This window comes from Haliotis cracherodii, unplaced genomic scaffold, assembly GCF_022045235.1.
Source record: "Haliotis cracherodii isolate W230 unplaced genomic scaffold, xgHalCrac1.p SCAF_8, whole genome shotgun sequence".
Classification (NCBI taxonomy): Eukaryota; Metazoa; Mollusca; class Gastropoda; order Lepetellida; family Haliotidae; genus Haliotis; species Haliotis cracherodii.
Window position 1 is genome coordinate 52,231,074 of NW_027266341.1, and position 24,710 is coordinate 52,255,783.

At 39.9% G+C, this 24,710-nt stretch overlaps 1 protein-coding gene across 1 annotated transcript in view; it reads right to left on the reverse strand.

Moving 5' to 3' along the window:
- Positions 1-500: 500 nt before the first annotated feature.
- Positions 501-24,710, reverse strand: part of LOC139449724 (guanylate cyclase soluble subunit alpha-2-like) — a 105,355-nt gene continuing 81,145 nt past the window's right edge. Inside the window, exons 6-10 of the mRNA XM_071231238.1 lie at positions 22,686-22,824; positions 16,850-17,016; positions 11,752-11,895; positions 7,614-7,768; positions 501-5,484 (exon numbers count right to left, since the gene is read on the reverse strand). Of these exons, the coding sequence (XP_071087339.1) occupies positions 5,286-5,484; positions 7,614-7,768; positions 11,752-11,895; positions 16,850-17,016; positions 22,686-22,824 (804 nt within the window). The 3' untranslated portion in view covers positions 501-5,285. The remainder of the gene's footprint in view (positions 5,485-7,613; positions 7,769-11,751; positions 11,896-16,849; positions 17,017-22,685; positions 22,825-24,710) is intronic.

The window sequence follows — 24,710 nt, forward strand, 5'->3', positions numbered from 1 at the left end:
ATAGACAATATTTGTTTTAATTATAATAGTGACGGGCAAGACATATCTGATATAAGGCATTTGATTACAAAAGTAGGGGGCAAAAAGTTTCTTATGGACATTATTTGCTTGCATTAGTGAATTGAAAGTGATGTTTGTTTCTTAATATTTTCCTGTTTCTTGATATACTTCATACGAGTTTTGTTCGCTTCAAACTTTCCTGCTACTTTTCAACAACGGGCTACAGGAGGTGTACACAAGAAGTGGCTGCCGTTTCTTGCCATGAATTGAGAAAACCGTCTCTTTTCGCTGTTGAAGTTGTGTAGAACTACTGCAGAATGAATACCTAGACCAACCATCAGCTATCAAAATCAATGCACTAATTGATGACGATGTTTGGCCCCAACATTCGTGGCCGATACAGATGTGTCTAAGATATAAGTGGTCACATTGCCAGCACTACTCCAAAACCGGCATCTCGGAATATAACAGAACACAATCTTTGTAAATGGTGCATTTATTTCATCGACTCGCATACTGCATATAATGCCAATACATAAATGATATGCAAATGTGTTGCCCCCACGTACACACGACGGATTCTCACTAAAACAGGTGCGTGATCACACAACGAAATACCATAACATCTGCTGATATAGACCAGTGATGACCTGGTCTATACATAGACGTTCGTCAACAAGCAGACATTTTGACGGCATCGTACAATATGGTAAATATATCCCATTTGTAGAAATATAATGGAACAGGTGTTACATTGACATGTCAATATCGCACACAAATATATTAATTACATATCATAAACATCCGTCGGAGAGTTACGTGCCATTGTTTCAGAATTCTTCAACAGTGTGAATTGGTACGTATTGAAGTGAAGGGCCGTTATGCAGTGGAGGTGCATATATATTGATGCATTTGTCTACTACATTGTGATATTGCTTTGGTAACGCTAATTTTGTGACACACTTAGCAATGGTATGTAATTACATAAAAAACATTAAGGATTGATATTTCAGGCGGTGATAATGTCTCAAGGAATAATTGCTCGTTGACGACAAACAAACATTGTGTTTAGTACGAGACGTCCTGCAACCAGTTTTGTAGAAGGTCGACATATAGTGTAAGTACACACATTGCATGTGTAGTGTCAGACAGTTCTGTTGTCATTATCTCGACCAGTGATCTCACGTATTATCAATACAAACAATGAATATAATACATCGCCAAACACCTCAGTAGTACAAAAGTGTGCAGGTATGATCTAGGAGAAATCAAATACAAAGTATCATCGCAGACGCAGTGTGTGGTATAATGACACGAAAATATCAACAAAATGTTTGATCTGCATAGGGAACAATATGTAGCTCCTAGTAATGACTTAGATTAGATTAGAAGTATCTTAGTAAAACCAGTATATAGTGGTAAATTTAGAAGTATTTTATGATAGTAGACCCTGTATATCCTGGTGAATTTAGAACAGTCTTACCACAGTCAATCCTGGTAAATTTGGAAGTATCTTATGATAGTAGACCCCGTATATCCTGGTAAATCTAGAAGAATCTTACAACAGAAAAACAGGTCAATCCAGGTAAAGTAGAAGTAACTTACTACAATAAAACCCCAGTCAATCCTAGTAATTATAGAAGTATCTTACTGCAGTACAAATTTAGAAATATTTTACTCCAGACAAACCTAGTCAATCAAGGTACATTTAGAAGTATTTTACTCCAGAAAACCTAGTCAATCCTGGTTCATTTAGAAGTATTTTACTCCAGAAAAACCTAGTAAATCCTGGTACATTTAGAAGTATTTTACTCCAGAAAACCTAGTCAATCCTGGTAAATTTAGAAGTATTTTAATCCAGAAAACCTAGTCAATCCTGGTACATTTAGAAGTATTTTACTCCAGAAAACCCAGTCAATCCTGGTAAATTTAGAAGTATTTTACTCCAGAAAACCTAGTCAATCCTGGTACATTTAGAAGTATTTTACTCCAGAAAACCTAGTCAATCCTGGTAAATTTAGAAGTATTTTACTCCAGAAAACCTAGTCAATCCTGGTAAATTTAGAAGTATTTTACTCCAGAAAACCCAGTCAATCCTGGTAAATTTAGAAGTATTTTACTCCAGAAAACCTAGTCAATCCTGGTAAATTTAGAAGTATTTTACTCCAGAAAACCTTGTCAATCCTGGTAAATTTCGGAGTATCCTACTACAGTAAACAACAGTCGCTCCCGACGGTACCTATCTCATTGAACTCGGGTGGATTATCAAAGTTCCGGATTAATGGATTGTTGGAACGTGGAAATGTCTTTCATAATATTTAGACCTAGCATATAGTAATCGTCAAGAAACGGTTTCATGATGAAGGGTTTCCGTTTTTATGGGGTCTTTGCATTGTATATGATATTTGTTTTGTTTTTTCGAGAACATGCTGCCTTACACAAACTTAGCCCAGAAGAATTATAACTATACATGAAAAAACCTGCTCTATTATTTAAACATATTTTCAACTTTAAGGTATTTTGAATTGAAAAATCGATCTGGCGTGATGGCTTTATGCATATATGCATGCGTATATTAACGTGTGAAAGGGCAAGCAATGATGTGTAAACTTGTCGATACAGGCGAATTTGCGGGTTAAATAGACGAAAGGAAAGCTGTGCACATTTTGTGTCAAGTAGTGTAGAGCTCTAGGTGATTGGCGTAGACTTTAAAGAAGTCATGTTGATCAGTGCACAGTGTATGTCATACTGAATATTGTGTAGTAGTTAATGACATTTGACAATTTCAGGGCATTGCTCACCGAAAATCTCACAGACATACAACTTACAGAGTGACACATGGCATATTGGTGATAATTCAAAACAAACAAACATATTGTTATATCATTTACAAATGTGATACGTATACTGTTGCATCTGTGAACATATATATTTTTTTCACTTTACATTGTTGAAAACAAAACAAGTTGATAATTAACAGAAAAAATGTGACAGAAAAACAAATCGCGATTTTGTTTTCCACAAGAGACACATAAGCGTATCTGTCATCATGTTAACTGTGCAGATGTATTTGTAAATATTTTGTAATGATTGTATTCATTCAATGTCTTGTTTCACACCGTTCTGTAACACTATTTCGGTTTTATCACGGTCGCCTAGCTTTAAATGTCACGAAAGTGACGGAAACCTCATCGTATTGCTGAAACCAATGTGTACGGTATGAGTACTGACATACCAAGAATATTTATCAGTACGAAACCAGGATTGGAGCGTACCTCGGCGCGCGTAGGCCTCAACTCAACACGAATTTCGGCGCCTTAGATGAGTGAGCCATTAGTGTCCCCTTAATATGAACAAACTTAAGGTAATGCACTTTAACAGAAAGGTCATCGCAGCTCCTCACATTAACACCACCGAGCATATGAAAAAACCCAAACACAATCATCTAGCCAGAAACGGGTTGATTCATAGGCATTGTATGCATAAACTCTGTATCGTGGAGAAGGAAATATCTGCCATTCTGCTGTAGCAAATATCTTGATTGAACTAATTCTGAGACGACATTGTTTTAATATGATACTTTTGAAAAATGAGGCGGTATTTCTTCTTGTAAAAAGGGAAACAGAAAATTGTTGCTTTGATCAGAAAACACTCTATTGATTAAGAGGGATTTGATGAAAAACCCACATCCTCGTAGAATTTTCATTTTCGCTCGATTTAAGTGATATCTGACAAATAAAAACATCAAAGGAGATTTCGAGATCTGGAGCATTGGAATTCCTTAGTCAAGGGTCCAGTGTCTGCCGATGCATAAGGGTGGTCACTTAACTAGGTAGAATCCCCATCCTTCTAGCCAACGTAATTATATCAAACGCTAAACAACAAAAAAGAGTTTAAAATTTACTTAAATCGAACAAAATTGCAGCATGTGGCACTAGGTATAGGATCGGTTACAAAATGATCCATTTGTTCTGAGGCTATGTTCAAATTTCAACAGACCATATTCCGTATCATTTCAGACAACCCTATTGGGTATACAATGTATAGAAGACGGTGCAGGACACACACATGAACAAACCCAATGCATATTAACATTATGACTACGCACGACAGTGTGGATATTACACACTACACAGTGTGGAGACATAATCATAAGTCGTTAATGTTTGTAAATCTGGATGAGCAATAACGTTCATTGTGATAATGATCTGTCCTGGACTTTCACCAATTCCCTTGACATCTAACTGATGAAGATTCAGATTGTAAAGCATATGATGCTGTTTCTCGAACAATCCACGTAAACCCTTAAAACGAATTGCCGATTTATATACCTGTAATATGTGGTATTGGTCAAATAGAAAATCGAATCTCTAAGATCTGTTGACATATGTTTTATTCTGTTTCCAAGTTGTTATAAAAGTTTACAAAATCTGATAAAAATGTTGCTCACAGTTTGTTAAGACAACGTCTAGTGTCCTTTGCTGGTACAGATCTAGCTTTTGCAATTAATTCACTATAGATTAGCATACAATCAATAAAACAAATTGAGTTGACAGGCATCAGTAGGTTTCAAATGGCTTGAATTAAACTTGCTCAGGCTACCAATTAGCCCGGGTCCAGTTCTCAGTTAAATCAAGTAGCCAATTGATTTGTGTGTTATCATAAAATTATCGTGCTGCATTTGAGCAGTGATACTGTACTTTACCTCTGCAGTGATGTTCTATTTGCCAAACACTTCACACAAGCACACAGTTTTACAGCGTATGAAGTATCAAATTGTCGTTGACAGTAAGCAGGAACGTTCATGGCATTATAATTAGTCCAATTAGCGTTTGCTGGTAAATTTGCTTGTATTATTTGCTCTTGAAACATATTCTGGTTGGTTTGTTTTACCACCCCGTGGAAACAAATATAAACTTAGGTTTGTGGATTCTTTGGTAAGCATACATGCGTAGTTTAAGCAATAGTATAAATACAAAGAAATAAATAGGGATGAAATAATAAACATCGAGGATTCAATATCACAGACTTCAGTGCCAAATGTTAAGCAATTTGACCACTACATCCTAACACTTGTCGACTCTCTGTCAAAACCTGCCTGAAAATTTAAAACGACTAAACCCGTTAGACAGACTTAAAATATGTTCTGATGAGGTGAACAAGGGGACTAATTTCTGTCTAGCTGACTTATACACCTCTAAAATGATGCATATAGTCTGCTGCAAATGTATCACAATTCGCTCTGATAATGAAAATTAAATAATCCTGATAAATACATATAAAGATCATCTCTCCGCCGTCAGGTCGTAATGTTCAAGGGCTAGAGCGATGTGGTCCGTCGTCTCGATGTCCGACTCTGGAACGCCCGGATGTGTGTAACTTTCCAGAAATAGTGGTACGCCTTCAACGTTTTCCGGAAATCCGGGTGGAAGGTCTTCGCGCGTGCGCGGTGTGAAGTTGAACCCCGGGGTGTCCCGCAGTAAACTGAAAATGACAAACATAAAATTCATGAGTGTATATATTTACATTAAAACCAAGAGAGTATGTATTTACAATAAATCCAGAGAATATATATTTGCATAAAGTCCATGAGAGTATATATTTACGTTAAATCGAATTCCACCTGCATCACTTGTTTTTTTTCCTCCCATTTCATTGAAGCTGATCCGCCTTGATATAACGCAACTCACTCACACACTGTTCCAGTTCCTGCTGACGGTGACTATATGACTTCATCTAATACACCCATCCCAACCCTAACCCTCTGTCCAACACTCTCTTCGTCCTGGTTATCTCGTACCCGCTTAAGTCCTCAGAAAGAGATACGATAAAATGAGTATCGGGTGGCTTTTACAATAGTTCAGAATGGATATTTCATAGATGGGTCACCACATAGAGTTTTGTCAATTATCAGCTTATGCAGTGTCACAGGATACCCACATCAATGCTTGATGTTCGCTCCATTGACCACTGGTTTACTTTTACCAGACCCAACAATTCCTGATTTACAATATTACTGTTACATGACAATGTATATCGAAATACGTCTTAAAATCATATTCACTCGAACAATTTTTTTTCCTGTGTCTACCATGCCAAGTGATTATTATCTCGTCCTGTTGTATTATGTTTGGCATAATTTCTGACCTACCGTGTTTTATACATAGAATAATGTTACATTTACCTATACCCCCCAATCTTGCAATCCGTCCATCTGTATATAAATGTCTGCGTGTATATATAAATAGCTCAGTGATGTAGAGGATACGATACCTCTAAATCTTCTTCTATTTACAGATACAGCGAAACTTCGGAGTATTAGATAAACAATATCAGCCAAATCCTTCCGATTATTTAGCAATAAACATGCAAACTCACGAGGTGGTACGAAACTACAGCGAGAAACCTGACAGGTGTTCACTTTACTCAGTCAGCCATCTTATCTCAAGACGTGATGCACTCAGCAAGATTATTTCTCGTGCGCTGTGATTGGACACGCCGATAACGCGGAGACGACAACAACAGGATGAACTATAAATATCATCATAATTACACATAATATGATGGATGTGTTCCGATTGGAAGTGGTTGTTATCAGATTGTGTTCGCCAGATTTGCCGGTCCGCTTGTAAAAGGTATGGTAGAGTTATCATAGAGCATACGTCTTCGCATAATCATATCAGACGCACATTTCGGTTCCGGTCATTATTCATGAATGACCGGTATGTTTCCGAGTTAATCACTACTTTCCACTTAATTAATTGCTGATTCGATAACCTACAGCTATGTGTGCCATCAACAACCATTGTATAAATTGACAGGCATACTTCAACACCTATCGATGTTGCAATTGCCAGGCCTTCCGACTTACCATCGTAAACGTCTCACTGTTTCTTTATCATTTATGATCTTGAGTTTAAGGCCATAAAACATGACATTAAAGGAGCCGGAAAGGATACAAAATAAAGGCTTATCAATAATAACTTGAGTTTAAGGCCATAAAACATGACATTAAAGGAGTCGGAAAGGAAACCGAATAAAGGCTTATCAATAATAACTTGAGTTTAAGGCCATAAAACATGACATTAAAGGGAGCCGGAAAGAATACAGAATAAAGGCTTATCAATAAGAACTTAAGTTTAAGGCCATAAAACATGACATTAAAGGATCCGGAAAGAATACAGAATAAAGGCTTATCAATAATAACTTGAGTTTAAGGCCATAAAACATGACATTAAAGGAGCCGGAAAGAATACAGAATAAAGGCTTATCACTAATAACTTGAGTTTAAGGCCATAAAACATGACATTAAAGGAGCCGGAAAGAATACAGAATAAAGGCTTATCAATAAGAACTTAAGTTTAAGGCCATAAAACATGACATTAAAGGATCCGGAAAGGAAGCAGAATAAAGGCTTATGAATAATAACTTGAGTTTAAGGCCATAAAACATGACATTAAAGGAGCCGGAAAGGAAACAGAATAAAATAAAGAATACTTGTATAAATGGTGACATTTTACAATAAATGCAAGGAAAGAGAAGAGATGATATGTTGATAAAGTAGATCTGAATAGCATTTATTTGAGGTTAAATAATAATAATGACGTCCTTACTTGTAACTGATAGGGCTGACGTTAATCTTCAGGGCAACGCTGCCGGATTCAAACTTGTTTGTGATGGTGACGTTGTTCCCAAACAGACAGTATCTAGGCATCTTCGTGCCAACAACCCCAGCCAAAACGGATCCCGTATGGATGCCGATCCGCATCTGTACGATAAAACAAACAAGAACCATACATGAAATGAAAAATCGTTATATCGATATAAGAATCTCAAGAAAATTGAATTTTATAATTGTGAACTGGAATACTGAATATATATCTAGACCGCCTCCGTGGTCTAGTGGTAGAGCGTCCGCCCGGAGAGCGGAAGGTCCGGGGTTTGATCCCCAGCCGCGTCATACCAAAAGACGTTAAAAGATGGTACTTGTTGTTACCCTGTCTGGCGCTCGGCATTAAGGGGCTAAAACAAGGACTGGTCGACTCGGAGGCAGTATACTGTGTCTGAGTGGGGTATTCATGTTAAACTGCGGCATGGTATCTCAGTCAGCTAGCACTATAAATCGGCATCAGTCCGGACTAGTACAAGCAGCCACACAAACACACACACGTACATGCACGTCGTTATATAACTGCAATAATCTTGGACGCGACGTTAAACCCCATTTCACCTCACCTCACCTATATATATATATCTATCTTGTCGCTTGAAATGGAGCAGAAAAGGTTAAACTCAAATATCATATCAAAAAAACACATATTGAAAAGTTCAGATACGATCGTCATAATGCCACAAGGCTCAATAGAGCGACGTAAAACATTCCCATTAGTAAATCTATACTTTAGTTCCATTACAATAACATACACTATCTTTGCAAACAGTTGCCAACCGTATAATGCCAGAACAAACACGATAATTCATTGATGCGATAAATGGTAACGATTCATAACGTATCAGTTGTTAAATATATCACACATTGGCAATTTAGTGGCCTTTAACGTGTTATGTGCCAATGATGTTATAACCTCTAAAAGAAGATTGAAAGTAGATAAATGATTCCTTTAACTGCACAAGTATGTATCTTCACATCGGAAAAATGTACACTAGCATTCTCAAACCAACATAACCAATTCTAACCATGAGGGTACTGCGAAAGATAGTTGATCTTCTAATTGCAGATATGTTTACTGAATATTCTCGACTGTTATATCACTTAGAACGTGTTCATTAACATTCATGATTTTACTAAAAGAGCGTGAGTGACCAATGTTTTACGTCGCCATCTGCATGATTAAATGTAAATCATCACGTCCTGTGGGGATTCCGGACTAGAACTGATCCCCAGCAATCAATAATCCACTGGATCGAAAGGATCGTCACTCCGTGACTTCTCCCAATGCGACACCGTACCCCGACAGTGTGGATCGTTGCTCATAATATCGATCATGGATTGTCTTGTCCAGACCAGATTGTTTTCATGCCACCAACACATAGCTGGGATATTGCCGAGTAGGGCTTGAAACATCAGGCAAACAACAAACATCACCCCGGCCTGAAAAAGAAAATAAATAATCGAATCTTGACGGGCGCCAAGGGTTGATAGCAGGAGCAACAATCCTTGCCGTCGGGAGACAATAACAACAGGTCGGAGATTGTGACTTTCCGATCCTCATTGTAACCCGTGAAGATTCCGGGGTAGAATAGGTCTTCAGCAACCCATGCTTGTCGTAAAAAGCGACTAACGGGATCGGGTGGTCAGGCTCGCTGACTTGGTTGATGCATGTCATCAGTCCCAATTGCGTGGACAGATGCTCATGATATCAAACCCTGTATTGTCTGGTCCAGAATCGATTATTTACAGACCGCCGTCATGTGGCTGGAATATTGCTGAGTGCGGCGTAAAAGAAACATACAAACTCATTGTAACCGGCACTAACTACAAGCATTGTCTTCTATGTATCAATTCTGCCCTGCCATTCCCTTAGGGGAACTAAAAGAACAACAGAGCCGCGTATACGATTCGAAGATTTCACGAGGTCGAAAAACACACGCACAAGTCAGAGCCGCCACAGATTTAGCCGTGCCTCCTGCCAATGATTCAGCTTTATCGTCTTTCATGTACTTTTGTAACACTTTTTATGATGACACTCTCTGAGAAAAACACACACAAAGTGGTGAGTGAACTGCTCCAGAAATAATCCTGTCGGCATAAAACTTGCAACAGACACCAGCATGAAAACAAACTAACCCTGAAAATACTCTATAGGTTTGAAAAAGTAGCAGGTGCCCTGAAATTGGTGTCAAGCCAAAATTCAAAAGCAATTTGTAGAAAACCTAAACTTTGGTATTGTCGACCTGACAGAAGAAGATCTCCACACTTGCTGGTGCGCAAAGCTCGTGTAGACAGAGAAGGGCTGAACACTACCTATGTTGAAAAACATCCAACAGCCGGTTTGAAGAAAAAAAACGTTGACTCGGGATCGGTTGCGAAGGAAAGCCAGTTAACGAGTTGAAATAGATTGTGTAACTTCAAAACGAGTTAAAAGAATAGCTAACGCTCTTGTGTTTTATACGGTTCAAGGGAAGAAGGGGTAATGCTAAATGCAGATGTGTTGGCGGAGATGTTTTCGATCTGAAGGACTTCTCTGCTGAAATATGCACTTAGAAAATGTGAACAACTGCATTAAACGTTTCTCAGAGATTCCATTACAACATTAAGTACACCCTTTGACAAAAAATGCTGTTGTAAGCTGCAGGAACTGACTGCATGGGGGCGATTACAGACGCCGGCGGCGTTACAGTATTGGCACAACGCATGCAGAGAGCGGAGAAGATTATGTCACCCTAGCAGTTGATGCCCGGCATATATCTGATACAGCTTATAATAAACGAGGGCTTAAAAAATCCTATATCTACAGCTTATAATAGGGAACCATTAAGTTCAGGTAAGCATGTTGGACATTCCATCATATTTTTGCTTACTATAGAATTTCAGAGCTAAAACGTTTCTCGACCTTTTAAATGACAAGTATTTGAGCTAGCGGTTTTTCACACTCCTTCAGATATATCCGAGGCGTAAGTTGTAAAAAACGCAGGCAGGATTCACGGCTTTTGTGGCTGATTGTCGGTTATTTTTTTCTGATCAGTTTTTGTGACGCTAGATTAAAAAGTAATGGCGTTAGCTATTCTGTCTGTTTGGCTCAGCGTTTTAAGATCCAATCCTAAAAATAGTTGACGAAATAGAAAATAGACAGAAGAAATGTTATTTGTAGCTTCTCGGCTTTACCGTTTTCTTGGGTTAACCGTGGCATTGACTTTCACGTACGCGGATGCAACCGGTAGTGGTTATAATTTTCGCGCACTTTTGGTGTCACCATTGCAATAATCGGTTCCTTTTTGGTCAGAATGTGTTTGTTTTCATGGAGACAGAACCATGTGTGTCACTGAGATATTGTCTTTGTTTTTTCTTTTCGTATATATACCGCCACTTACGTATGGATGTGTCAGTTTTCTCTGAAGTGGGCAAGTTCTACACTCCGGGAACACCCGTCATAGGAACAGTTCTTTACGTTATGAAAAACATCAAACACACATAATTTGCACACTGTAGATATCGTTTTTTCTAATTCTTGGAACTGAACATGTCACGTCTCTATGTTTATCATATTTCTTGCGGCGGTCGGGTAGCCTAGTGGTTAAAGCGTTCGCTCGTCACGCCGAAGACCCGGGTTCGATTCCCGACATGGGTACAATGTGTTCCCGACATGGGTACAATGTGTGAAGCCCATTTCTGGTGTCCCCCGCCATGATATTGCCGGAATATTGCTAAAAGCGGCGTAAAACCATATTCACTCACTATCATATTTCTTATTCCCTGGACAGCTTAGTGCCGTTGTGCAAAACAACAAACGTTGTGCAAAACAATCTTAAGACTATGTTAAGGCATGGGAGTTACGATCACCTTAGCGCAAAGGTCGCTTTGCACAACGGCACACTTGTCGAGGGTTCGAATCCAAAAGTCGTCCTGATCATGAATCCGTGTTAGTTGTAGGAAAAAGGTGGCATATGTCCATTCGTCTAGTTGAGTTTACTTCCCATCCACGCAAAAGCCATGTGTAACTGTGTCCCGAGCATGTAAACCACAGCCTCACTCACTGGGCCTCAGTCTGTTGCCATCCTATACATTCCTACCTTGATAGCTCCACCATCGTGCGCTTTCTGTGACGCAGCTGCCTTCATCATCTTGATTGCCATCCAGGCGATCTGCAGGGCGTGGTACTTGCTGGCCCGGTGCAGCCCTCCTGCCACGCAGTAGGCGTCTCCGATTGTTTCAATCTGGTTGCAACAAAGACGTTAATTGACATAACCGTGCTTCGAATTGTATTTTTTTGATATTAATGTTCATTATGAAGTTTACATTAAAGGAATCAAATTCTGGTCTGGAGGCTACACACGCCAACGCCAATGCGGACATCTCCCCAAACCCGCATCGTCTCATACAAGATATGTAATTCTAACTCCAGAGAACAAACAGCCCAGATCCCACAACGAAACATTTGACAAGCAAAACAGCGGTGAAAATCATATGAATGGATCACCGAAAATCAGCCATGACACCAAGAGCTCATTTCGCAAAGAAACAAAATATTCTCCTTTGCCCGACATCGCACAGAAGCAGCACTCCAGCATACCGAAACACAACCCAAGTGAACTATAAGAAGGATATTAATTATATTTTTTTCTTTGAAGTACAAACTACTCCTTAAATGATATCATTCTACTTAATTTTTACATTATAGTTTCCTTTCTTTTAATTTGTCTGTTCTCATCTCCAGCAGAAGAGGGCGACCTGGATACTTGTGATGCTAACAGTTGCAACCCACAACGATCTGCAGCACTTGGTTGAGAACATAAAACCAGATATTGGGTCTTATCGAACAATTTGTTTCCACATCAAATCCATTATCAGCCAAACGAGACGATTTGTTTCAGTGATTGTTGGTACAGTTCCCCATTGCACCAACTGAGAAAGCAATCAAAAAGATGCTGATTGAGATTTTACTGAGTATATCGTCTAATTGTCGATGATTTTCTGGAACAGACAGAAACTTCTTGAAGGATATTCTTTTCCTAATTAACTAAACTAGGATTACAGGACAGCAGCACTGCAGGATTCAAGATAGGAGTATCAAATCCAAATCAGCATTCTATTTTAAGGTCTTAATTGCAAATTCACAAATTAGGCTGGTCCTTCAGTTGGTTGGTTTGTTGTTTAACACCGCACTCAGCAATATTCCAGCTATCTGACGGCGGTCTTAAAATAATCGAGTCTGGACCTGACAACCCAGTGATTTATATCATGAACATCGATCCACGCAATTGGGATCGCATGGGTCACTGAAGACCTATTCTACCCCGGATCTTCACGGGTTGTCATTCAGTGGGTAATTAAATAAAATTGTTTCTTCTTCACGCTTAATTCCAGGGTACAATGGGAACATTATGCGAAACACATATGTTGCGATTTCAAGTCATTTGTCTCAGGAAGTACCACGTTTCTCTATTACCATTTGTTTCAGTGTGAGGTCGAAAATATGATCAGTGGATCCACATACAAATAAGAGAGGACCTCATGTACAAGAATGGTGCCGCATCGCACCATTGAGCCACGGTGTGGAACATTACTTAACGCTAACTTCACTGGCGTATTTATAGTGCTAGACATGTTGAAACGTACCAGCAGAATACCGAAGTGCCAGCCATTTTCAGACTGTCTCAGTTGAAGGAAGATTTGGTTGGTTGGTTTGTTGTTTAACGCCGAACTCAGCAATATTTCGGCTAAATGACGGCGGTCTGTAAATAATTGACTCTGGACAAGACAATCCAGTGATTAATGTCATGAGCATCGATCCACGCAATTGGGATCGATGGCATGCATCAACCAAGTCAGCGAGCCTGACCACCCGATCCCGTTAGTCGCCTTTTACCACAAGCATAGTCACCTTTTACGGCAAGCACTGGTTGATGAAGACCTATTCTACCCCGGAATCTTCACAGGTCGCACATGTTAAGAGACATTCCTAAATATTTATCAATTCTGTAGTACTTAAGTCGTAGACAAAATAGAATGAGAGTCACTGTTTTTCATAGCCCACATCAGCTTTTCACGTAATCAGATTATCTTTGAATGATCTTCACGGGGAGAATACAACGGTAGTCAACGATAAAAAAGTTTCAAAACAGGAGCGTCTTATTTACAGAAGAATTACTTAATGAAAAGTAAATAAGCACTGAATACTGGGAATAAAAAAAAGGCATATCAATAAAAAAAGTTGATGTTTGGTTGTGTGATACAAACACAATCAGCATCTTCACGAGGCCACATTAGGCGGGCAAGTAACAGCATACAGCAACTCTGATGGCGAATGCAGTATCTGGTAATAAACATTCACGTATCTTTATTATACATTTCGCTCTCCAAACCGGCTCGGCAAGAACTGAAGGCGACTCGCAGTGGGAATATTATTTTTAGAAAACATTGAAAGTGATAAATCTGGTACAATACGATTTTGGGCGGCTAATACCACGCGGGCACTTAACTAAGATGGATGTTCATTATTTTCATATGGTACAGACGCATAAACTGGTATTTGCAATGATTTGCTGCGATGATAATGTATATTCCAGGCAGCGCGACATCAGCGATAACGACATGTTAAGGTAAATAATTATTCCATCCTATCCCACTTTTTAAATTTTAATCAGTATAGGACTATGTGCCAAAATCTCCGAGGTCTCTATTAGTTTAAAAAAATCACTGCTATAAATGTTTGTTTGTTTGTTGTTTAACGCCGTTCTCGGCAATATTCCAGCTCTATGACGGCGGTCTGTAAGTAATCGAGTCTGGACCAGACAATCCAGTGATTGACAACATGACCATCGATCCACGCAATTGGGATCGATGACATGCATCAAACAAGTCAGCGAGCCTGACCACCCGGTCCCGTTAGTCGCCTTTTACGACAAGCATTGTCGTCTTTTACGGCAAGCATGTGTTTCTGAAGACCGATTCTTACCCGGATCTTCATTTCTCGCAATATGAAAGCAGATATTGCTCGTGTGATGATGCTCCTGTAATTTTCCGGTGAAAGCCTAAAGAATGCACATAGATATTGAAGTCCAGTCCAAATCATTTCTACTGAAATCAAGTCCGGAGTTGAATCAAATTTATAATGTCAGAATCCTTTTAAATGCTTTATCAAAATTGCGCTAAATGTTTATCCTGTAAACAGATCAAACAAAACTTATTTCGAAACTCGTGGCAATATAGTTCTGGCGAACAATGTAAGACAAATGGGAGAGAAGCACTATTGAGCATTCAGATCCATTGCCCCAAAGTCGTGACTTGTAACGTCAGAGAACGTGACGAGTCGCCAGCTTTCCCTGTCGCCAGATGCCCCATCACAATATGCTCTTTGTTCCTGCCAAAGTCATTTTCGGCGTGTATTTTACCATCCTTCTCAGGGAATTCGACTCTACCTATTTACGTGCCTCCAAGCAGACCATTACTGTATCGTATTTTGTGCAGGGTTCTACCTTTGTGTCCATCGACATGAACGGCAGTCCCTGATCACTTGGAGCGCATGTTCTACGGGTAATTAAGTCCCCTGGTGTGTTGATGTAGGGTTGATGGTTGCTAGTTTTAACAGCAGTTTTGTCTTGAAGAACGGAAATCCGCGTGCGGCATAGAGAAGGGTTACAACGAAACTAAACCAAACTCGTGCATAATTTAATAGAAACGTATAATCGGTTCGTGTTGTATTGTGGAGGATAATGGCTATGTGCCCATTTGCACGCGCACCAGCGATTGTGTAACCCTATTAGGGAGCAACCATTTGATTTCTTGAGGGTCGTTTTTTTTTCTAAAACAGTAATCAAGCCCCCGATCAACTGAAAGAAAATTGCATGTGGCTCCTTCAGACATGTGTCCACAGAATACTGTTAGTTTTTAGGATTTAATTAAAAAACAGAAAAATTGAGCACCTGATCATGTTGGAAAAATAATTGAGCTCTTGAACATTAAAAAAACACCTTTAAAGTCAAATGTTTGTTCCCTTATGGCTGGAAATATAACGATAGAGTTATGCAAAATGGACCACTGAGTGACAGACTTCAATAATAAAAGGTCTGGCCGCCTACGTGGTGCAGTGGATAGACCGTCTGCCCTGACAGCATGACCCAAAAGACGCTTTTAGATGGTACATTTTGTTACCCTGCCTTGCGGTCTGCATTAAGGGGATAAAACGGTCGGCTCGGAGTTATCCATGGTAAACAGCGGGATGGTATGTCAGTGGGATAGCACTATAAAATCGGCATTAGTCCGGACTAGTACAAACAAAGACACACACACACGCACACACACACACACACACACACACACACACACACACACACACACACACACACACACACACACTAATCAGAGTGACAAAAACATCCACAAGACTGTATGATAAGAGGGATAACTTGAACATCCCGGCATCTTCAGCATTTTGGGTCTACATATCACAGCTTTTGGGGTACAATCGAGCATCCTCTTTCTACGAAGATTTCAAATAGCGTCATACAACTTGCTCATAGCGTCATACAACTAGTGTTACAACGTACAAAACCTTATTGAAGTTTTCGCAAATCTTTATGGTGGAGACAATGTCCCAATTTGACGCATCAGTGACCAAAAAGATACCTTATGCAATTCCCAATTTTGACTTGCACCACGTTTCCATGATGAAAACTTGACTTGACTCTGCATGTGTTTGTACCACCCGTGCGACAGGATACCTGGTGTCATTACTATTTGATAGTGATCCATCAATACATCCCCCTTATGTTTTGAATGAGACACTTGCAGGTACTAACACATCAGTTACAGCTGTAATGCTGACATAAGGACATCAGGGGCTTGTCTGATTTTCGGGCAGAATTATTATGATTATAGGGAGGAGTATCTCTTACTGTAGTGTTAAGATGTGCTTTTACAACTTGTGTTACTGTCATATCCTAAGAACTTGTTACACATTACGCTTTAGGCATCGAAATCTGTCATATAAATATACATTTATTGGTGGCCAAGTCTATAGTGCTTAGCTCATAATGGAGAACAAGGTCGATTTCATCAAATCAGTAAAAGTGTGGCAATTGTGGATGCCCATGTCTTGAAACTGCTTCCTTGTGACAAAAAGCAGCGTAAACTCAAGCATTAAAAAACAAGTTTCAATCACAGTGTTACCTTGTACACGTCGAGCACGCCGCAGTAGTGGTCGAAATGGGTGTAGAGGGAGTTGAGCATGTTGACGACCTGCATGGGCGTGGCTGTGGAGCAAATGGCCGTGAACCCAACAAGATCACTGAACAACATGGTGACGTCATCGATCTTCATCGGTTCCACACTTTCACCTGGAAGGAGATCAGGTTATGAAATGGGTGAATTCCTCAATAACAACGTATTTTCATCACTTTACCCTCCTGGTATTTTCAGATTTGTAGCAATGCTATCGAACTCACTTAACAAGCCGCCAGAGACTCTCTGAATATTCCACAACAGCTGACTCCTGAGGTCATAGATTAATACTGACTCTTGGTGGGAAATTAAAAAAAAAAGTATAGCCTTAAGCTGTGCAGCTCATCTGGTTCTAAATGATATTTTTACTTGGGAGTTGTGCAATCATCAAAAAACCCGAAATACTGTAAAAGCATATCATCAATGTTGAAACCTTTTGCATATTGACAACAATATGCCATTTCGATAAAAAATAAGGGAAATGATGAAAGGATAGCTGTGGTGAAATGACGATAAAATGCCCGTAAAACTAATTTCGGGAGTGCAGATCAATATCTGGTGTGTCCACCATGTTGGGCGATACATCCACGACACCTTGGTGGCATACTGGTGATTAATTTGTGTTTGGTTGCCCTTGGTATTGTCACCATTCCGCCTGAAGAGCTACCCAAAGCGAGGCCACGGTGGCGGGTGCAAGGTCTCTTTTCTCTCGGCTCGGGAACAGATGCTCCATTAGGGCGAATTGAGGAGACAATCGGTGACGACCTGTGCACGAGGGGTCTGTCGTTGTCATCATGCAGTTCAAAATTTCTGCAGATAGTTCTAGTGAATTGGACAACGTCAGGACGCAAGATTTCGTCAACATATTTCAGGCTAGTCCAATGTCACCTTCACACGTGACGATCCGGGCTAGAATAGGTCTTCAGCAACCCATGCTTGACGTAAAAGGCAACTATGCTTGTCGTAAGAGGCGACTAACAGGATCGGGTGGTCAGACTCGCTGACTTGGTTGATGCATGTCTTCGATTGGACTTGCGGGGATGGATATTCATGATGTCAATCATTGGATTATCTGGTCTGGATTAAATTATTTATAGACCGCCATCATATAACCGGGATGTTGCTGAGTGCGGCGTCAAACAACAAATCAATAAGGAGAACAACAAATGTCACTTTACACTTTTTGATTTGCCAAACATTCGGACCAGTTGGGATATTTACGTACCCCCTCTATCGTACCCACAGTATTCGACATTTTTCTGTTCATTGAGATACTTATAGCGTGTGCTCAGCTCATTTGCATCACTGATTGTGGGGGCGGTCGGGTAGCCTAGTGGTTAAAGCGTTTGCTCGTCACGCCGAAGACCCGGGTTCGATTCCCGACATGGGTACAATGTGTGAAGCCCATTTCTGGTGTCCCCCGCCACGATATTGCTGGAATATTGCTAAAAGCGGCGTAAAACCATACTCACTCACTCACTCACTGATTGTGAGTTCCCCTAAAGACGCACACACTTTGGCTTCTGCGGGCACGTGCATCACGTGCTGTTCGTGGATGACGTGATATTGCACTGTGATTAAATGTTGCGTTCCGACGGCCGAAAGTGATTTTTAGAAATGGGTTTCCATGCAAACCTAAAAGTAAATTGGATGCATCATATGTGAACACATTTGACAGATGTCATTCGTCGGTATATCCACAAGTTTCAGCTTCATTGCTTTGTGCAATAAAAGTCAAAACAGACATTAAAAATATCATGCATGCAAAGTTTCCACTGTATTAACACTTTCTTTTAATATTAGTGTCGTTTTCATTACAAAATCTCTCTTAAATTTCAATACTGACGCCGTGAAGAGAAATCGACCCCTTTATGGCAGTTATAGCTGCAATAACCAGAGCAAACAAGCCATTTTTGTGTGTTCATGTTCTTGAGACGTCAAACATGAGAAAGGTAGACACAGACGGTCGGGATGACCAGTGCACCAAATAACCCACATGTCCTTCCTCTGAATTTGAAAAAAATGGTTCAAAGAGTGCTGCATTCATTTTTTTCACCGTCAGCGACCCCAAGGTAACATTTCCTGCTCCAAGGAAATTACATTCATTAACTAAGCCGCCAGTTGTATGTCAGTTTGTGACGTACTCGTCATAACACGTAAATGAACACATTAAGCGCACGAATATACAACTTAACACATTTAGCCCCTTTAATTTAATTAGACAAACTGCACTGCCTGTTACTCTAATGTAATATCCTTTTCATTCATCTCAGCTCTTTTCCTCATGGTTACATTTATAGACCATGACAACGTTGTCCAACACAGTGCGGTGGTATGTATTTCTGACCAGGACGTCGTTGTACAAAGCAATCTTAGCGCTAAGGTGATCGTAACTCCCATACCTGAACATAGACTTACGACGGTCGTAGCGGTAAGGTTGTTTTGTACAACGGCGCCCAGAACCACCAATATCTCGGCTCGTGCATATCTTCCATGAATTTCAAGTATTGCACTTTGAAAATTCCGTGCTTTTCTAAATATAATCTCTGTCAACCAGTACCAAACATTATCGAAGTCCGTGCATTTGTGTAATTCATAAATCATCTATATATTCATCTGTTACGTCAACTGTCTAGTGTCCATGCATCTATATGAACTGTATATGAATCTGTACTCAATATTGACAAAGTCTGGCATGTTGTGGTTGACGAAAAGGTACCACGCATTGTTCGAACCCGTGCATTGACATCGCGTTTGTCACTCTGTACTCTTTCTATGACTTATCTGTACTACAATTGTCAAAGTCTGTGCATATCGTGTTTCATTAACTGGAACAATTATTTATTATACCTTGTCAAGACCATGGCATTGCTATAATTTGTCGACCCAGTAGATGCATTTGGAGGAATTATCAATGACCAAACAGTACTTAATATTGTCAGAGTCTAAGCATGTCGTGTTCGTCAAACTAGTACTACACATTGTCCACCGTGCGTTGGTATAATTAAGACTTCGTCTGTGTCTACCCAGAACTTCATCTTCAAGGTCCATGTATTCGGAGGAATTATCAATGACCAAACAGTACTAAATATTGTCAGAGTCTAAGCATGTCGTGTTCGTAAAATTAGTTCTACATATTGTCCACCGTGCATTGTTATAATTAGGACTTCGTCTGTGTCTACCCAGAACTTCAACGTCAAGGTCCATGCATGTGCATGCATTGTCTATGACCAATCAGTGCTGAACATTGTAAAAGTGCACACTAACTGGTGCAATGCGTTGTCAAGACATCGCACATCGCTCTGAGTGAGCGAGTTGGGTTTAACGACGCTTTTAACAGTATTCCAGTTATATCACGGCGTGTCAGCTTAATGTGGAAGGAAAGCCCGATGTGGTGCAGGTCTCAGACATTTACTACTTGGGTGAAGTACTGGCAGATATAGAAACATAATCGGGGCGAACCGGGATTTGAACCTACAACCATAGGTTTCTGGTGTAACCAAGGGACGCAACTCTGCACAGCGAATCGCGGCGCCTTAGACGCCTGGGCCACCCGTGCCCCCACATCGCCCTGGAATACACTTATACAGGTAAACATATGTACAATTTTTCAAAGTCCGTGCACTTGTATACAATGTGAATGAGAAACACATACTGTAATGTGTCCAAGCTTGTAATTGGTAACATTGTATGACCTCCCAGTACAGCATCTTGTCTTCCTGAAGTGCTTGATATTGTTTGAGGATTATTCTTCAAAGGAAGTAAAAGAACATCCGATTCTTTCATATTACTATACTGTCATGGTATGACAGATTACCTATAATGTTCAGAAGAATAGGTGTTCTCAAACTTATTTTGAGTGGTCTTCAAATCAACAATGTGTTGCTATATTTTGTCGGCATATCAGGGTCAACACACAGCAAATATGGAGCACACGGTGGAACTGATACCACGACAAGAACAGGACACAAATCAGGCTGGATATCAGTAGTGGAGGACGTTTAATCAAAATACACGCTAAAAAGGGAAATACTCGAAATAATACGATTACTTTGATTTATAAGCCCTTCAAGAAAGTTTAGCAAGGTTTGGTGGAAGTGGCGTAGCAATCGATGAAGTATCTAGTCCTGAACATCAGCATGCCAAACAGCAGGTGGAGGGGCCTGCAGTCGCATCTACTAAACAGTTTAAGATATACAGATCCCGCTAGCGGCTTCCACAAAGGCCTTTCTTTATGGGCTAAAATACCCTGTGGGCTTAAAATAATACTGGCAGGGGCTTTGTCGAACATCAGATAACTAAAAACATGGTCTTAATTGACATAAATCTGAGAAGCCTGCTTTGGAAAAAGATAGTATCTGCAAGAGAGACTTATGGCGCAATTCATTACATGGTGGGAGGCGCGTGTTCCAGGTAAAGAAAGACGAAAACAAACTTAACAGAATTAGCGTTCATGTTTTTGCAAGTAGTTTGTTTTCCAAGAAGTTAAATTGGCAAGTGAATCCAAGACGAGGGTGCCAATAAAAGCCTCAGAGAAAACGTTAAAAAGAGCGAGAAAGAAACAGAATCATATCCGAGAGTAGACTAAAGAGGCACATAAGGTTCAGTGTAGTCGACATTGTACACTTTTTACTGAACACGATGTGACAATGTTGTTTCTGGCCAACAGATGTACGTTACTCACCATATGGCACCACAGACATCTGAAATAACTCTGGTAGTAATCGGTTCTTCAATTAATACATTGACTCCTTCATGACATCATGTATTTGATCAGGAAAAGAATAATAGTCTTTATCTGATACGAAATTTCATTAGGTTCGTTGCCATTAATCATTTGTGTATTTTGCATCAGTAGTGTCGTTCCACAAAGGGCGTGATTTTTCTAATACTGTGTGGTGGTGCCAGTAATAACTAAGAACTTGTTTATACTTTGGAAATTCTGCCGTTAGATGATCGGATTCTTCAGCAAAAGGTATCATCTATCAAATGCCTTTTTTATATCTCATTTACAAAATAACCACATTCAAAACCGCTTACTTTTGTTCAACCGTTCTATTGTCGGTGAGACAAGTAAATCATCTTTGTGGACGTTAAAGAAATATTACTTGCAAATCAAGTTTCCAGTAAATGTGAAACAAATGGTAGACCTGCAACTGTAGATAATAAATTGTGAGACAAGGCTTCCTGTAAAGTTTTGTACTGCTTTCATTATCAACTTGTCGACTACCTCGACACGTGCATAGTTTATGTAACTTCTGGTGGAAACGTGGATTAAGTGACTGATTTTCGTAAATCCCCCATCCTTAAATACAACCTACCTGGTAAAGACTCCTGACAACACCTGGCGGTAACACCGTAACAAACTAGCTAGTGTACCTACGGTTTCAGGGCAACACCTGGCGGTAACATGCCCCGTAAGAATCTAGTGTACCTACATTACAGAAAACAAGCTACCTCGCCGCAGTTTCAGGGCAACACCTGGTGGTAACATGTCCCGTAAGAATCTAGTGTACCAACATCACAGAAAACAACCTACCTCGGCACAGTTTCTGCGCAACACCTGGCGGTAACATGTCCCTTAAGAATCTAGTGTACCTACATCGCAGAAAACAACCTACCTCGCCACAGTTTCTGGGCAATCTCTGGTGGGAAGATGTCCCGTAAGAATCTAGTGTACCTACATTGCAGAAAACAACCTACCTCGCCACAGTTCCTGGGCAATCTCTGGTGGGAAGATGTCCCGTAAGAATCTAGTGTACCTACATCGCAGAAAACAACCTACCTCGCCACAGTTTCTGGGCAATCTCTGGTGGGAAGATGTCCTGTAACAGACTGACGTTCTTTTGCTTCTCAGTGTCCACAGCCACGCTCGCCTCCATGATACTCTTTTTCAGTGTCTCCATACGCCTCTTCAGACCATCCTGAAACAAAACAAATCAATCTCTCATGACTCCCCCTTGTCCTAAAACGTTCGCATTGAAACTCGGGATGACATTATGTCACAAACTAAATAATCGTCGGAAAAATCTTTCACGAAATGTCAAAACAAGAACATACAGAATATTATGACAATGAACTACAGGCCTATCGACATAAACACCTATATCGCTACTTTTCAGAAGTTTTAGACCAGTTGATGACCACGTCATTATTGAGCGTATGTTCGCAGAGTCCCCTGTCTCTAAAGTACACAAAAATAATCTTGACTAAGTCTTTTTAGAACACAATATATTTCCAGTAAACAAGGCAACATGCAATATTGCAAATACTTGTTCAGCCTAAAAGGTGACCTATGTGTACATCTGGGTACCGTGTGAACCCATGGCTATGTAATCTCTCTGCCACACAGGACATAACTATTAAATCATGTGACAAAGAGTCAAGGAAACCGTTCATGGGCCATTGCCAAAGAACGGGTGTAACTTTACTCCTGTGAGATACAGGTTTTATTAATAATAGATATGGGAAATGAAAAGGAAATAGAACGTACGCATGTGCATATCAATCGAGGAAAACACTAAATTTGTTTCCCTGTCGAAATATCAGTCGCGTGTATTATCCATCTATTGCTCTCCAAGGGAATATCACTCACACTTTATCTACTTCATTACCTTACGTCCTTTTTAAGTCACTATGAGGTAAGAATCGATTCGAACATTACTGCGTGGCGCACAGTATGTGTACGAGTGTTATGTTTTCAGTTGATAAGACACATTTGAGCTTTTATTCCCAACTGTGACTCTGATACTTTCAAAATAGTTTTAAGGCTGTAACATGTTTAATACATTATCCATCTTCTTCCCCGATCGAATTATAGGATAGAAAAAAATGAGTTTTGTTGGGGTATCGACAGTACTATGTTACATGAATGAAAACTAAGGGAAGATGCTGATTCCTGAAGGACGCCATGCGAAAGGGGTTATTCACAGATGACAGCCCGCATCAAGTAAATGCAACCCGAGAGCCACCAGTGAAGTGCATGATATATCCTTAATCACACATCTCTGCAGCTACTTCATGTAACTATTGAGTGGAAATAGCACAAAAAAAGCACACAAATTCCCATCCACTAGTGCAGTGATGAGAAATACATGTGCTTCGTGTTATCTTTGTACAAATTGATTACATGGTGCTGTTTTTTAATGCCACAAGTAACAGGCATGTCAAGAGTGGCATAGTTTGTAGGTGAAGTGACCATTACTGTTTCGATTTAGAGTGAGTGAGTGAGTGATTATGGTTTTTCGCCGCTTTTAGCAATATTCCAGCAATATCACGGCGAGGGACACCAGAAATGGGCTTCACACATAGTACCCATGTCGGGAATCGAACCCTGGTCTTCGGCGTGACGAGCGAACGCTTTAACCACTGGGCTATCCGACTGCCCCTTCGATTTAGATTAACCTGCTTCAAATATTGAGTGAGTGAATGAGTTGGGTTTAACTCGTTTGTACAGCAAAATGCATGCAATAACATCGCGAAGAAAGCCGCTTTTCAGGCTTGAACAGTTTACACCAATGTAAGGAATCGAATAATGTTTTCAACTGTTCCTGAAAATGCTGGCAAATAATGATTAGTCTAAAAAAAAGAAATGATAAAATACAAAGAATAAAATAACAATCGTTCACAGGGACATGCTGTATAGTCAATAAAACAATATGCAACATTTGTGTATCTCGAGTACGTTTGTGTGATCAAGGGTACACATTTTATAGTAATAACTCATTATTATCAAGATACAGAAAATCACAGGCCTCTCCTAAATAAAACTCTTCACCCGATCATTAATGAGCTGTTAATTGCGAGTGAA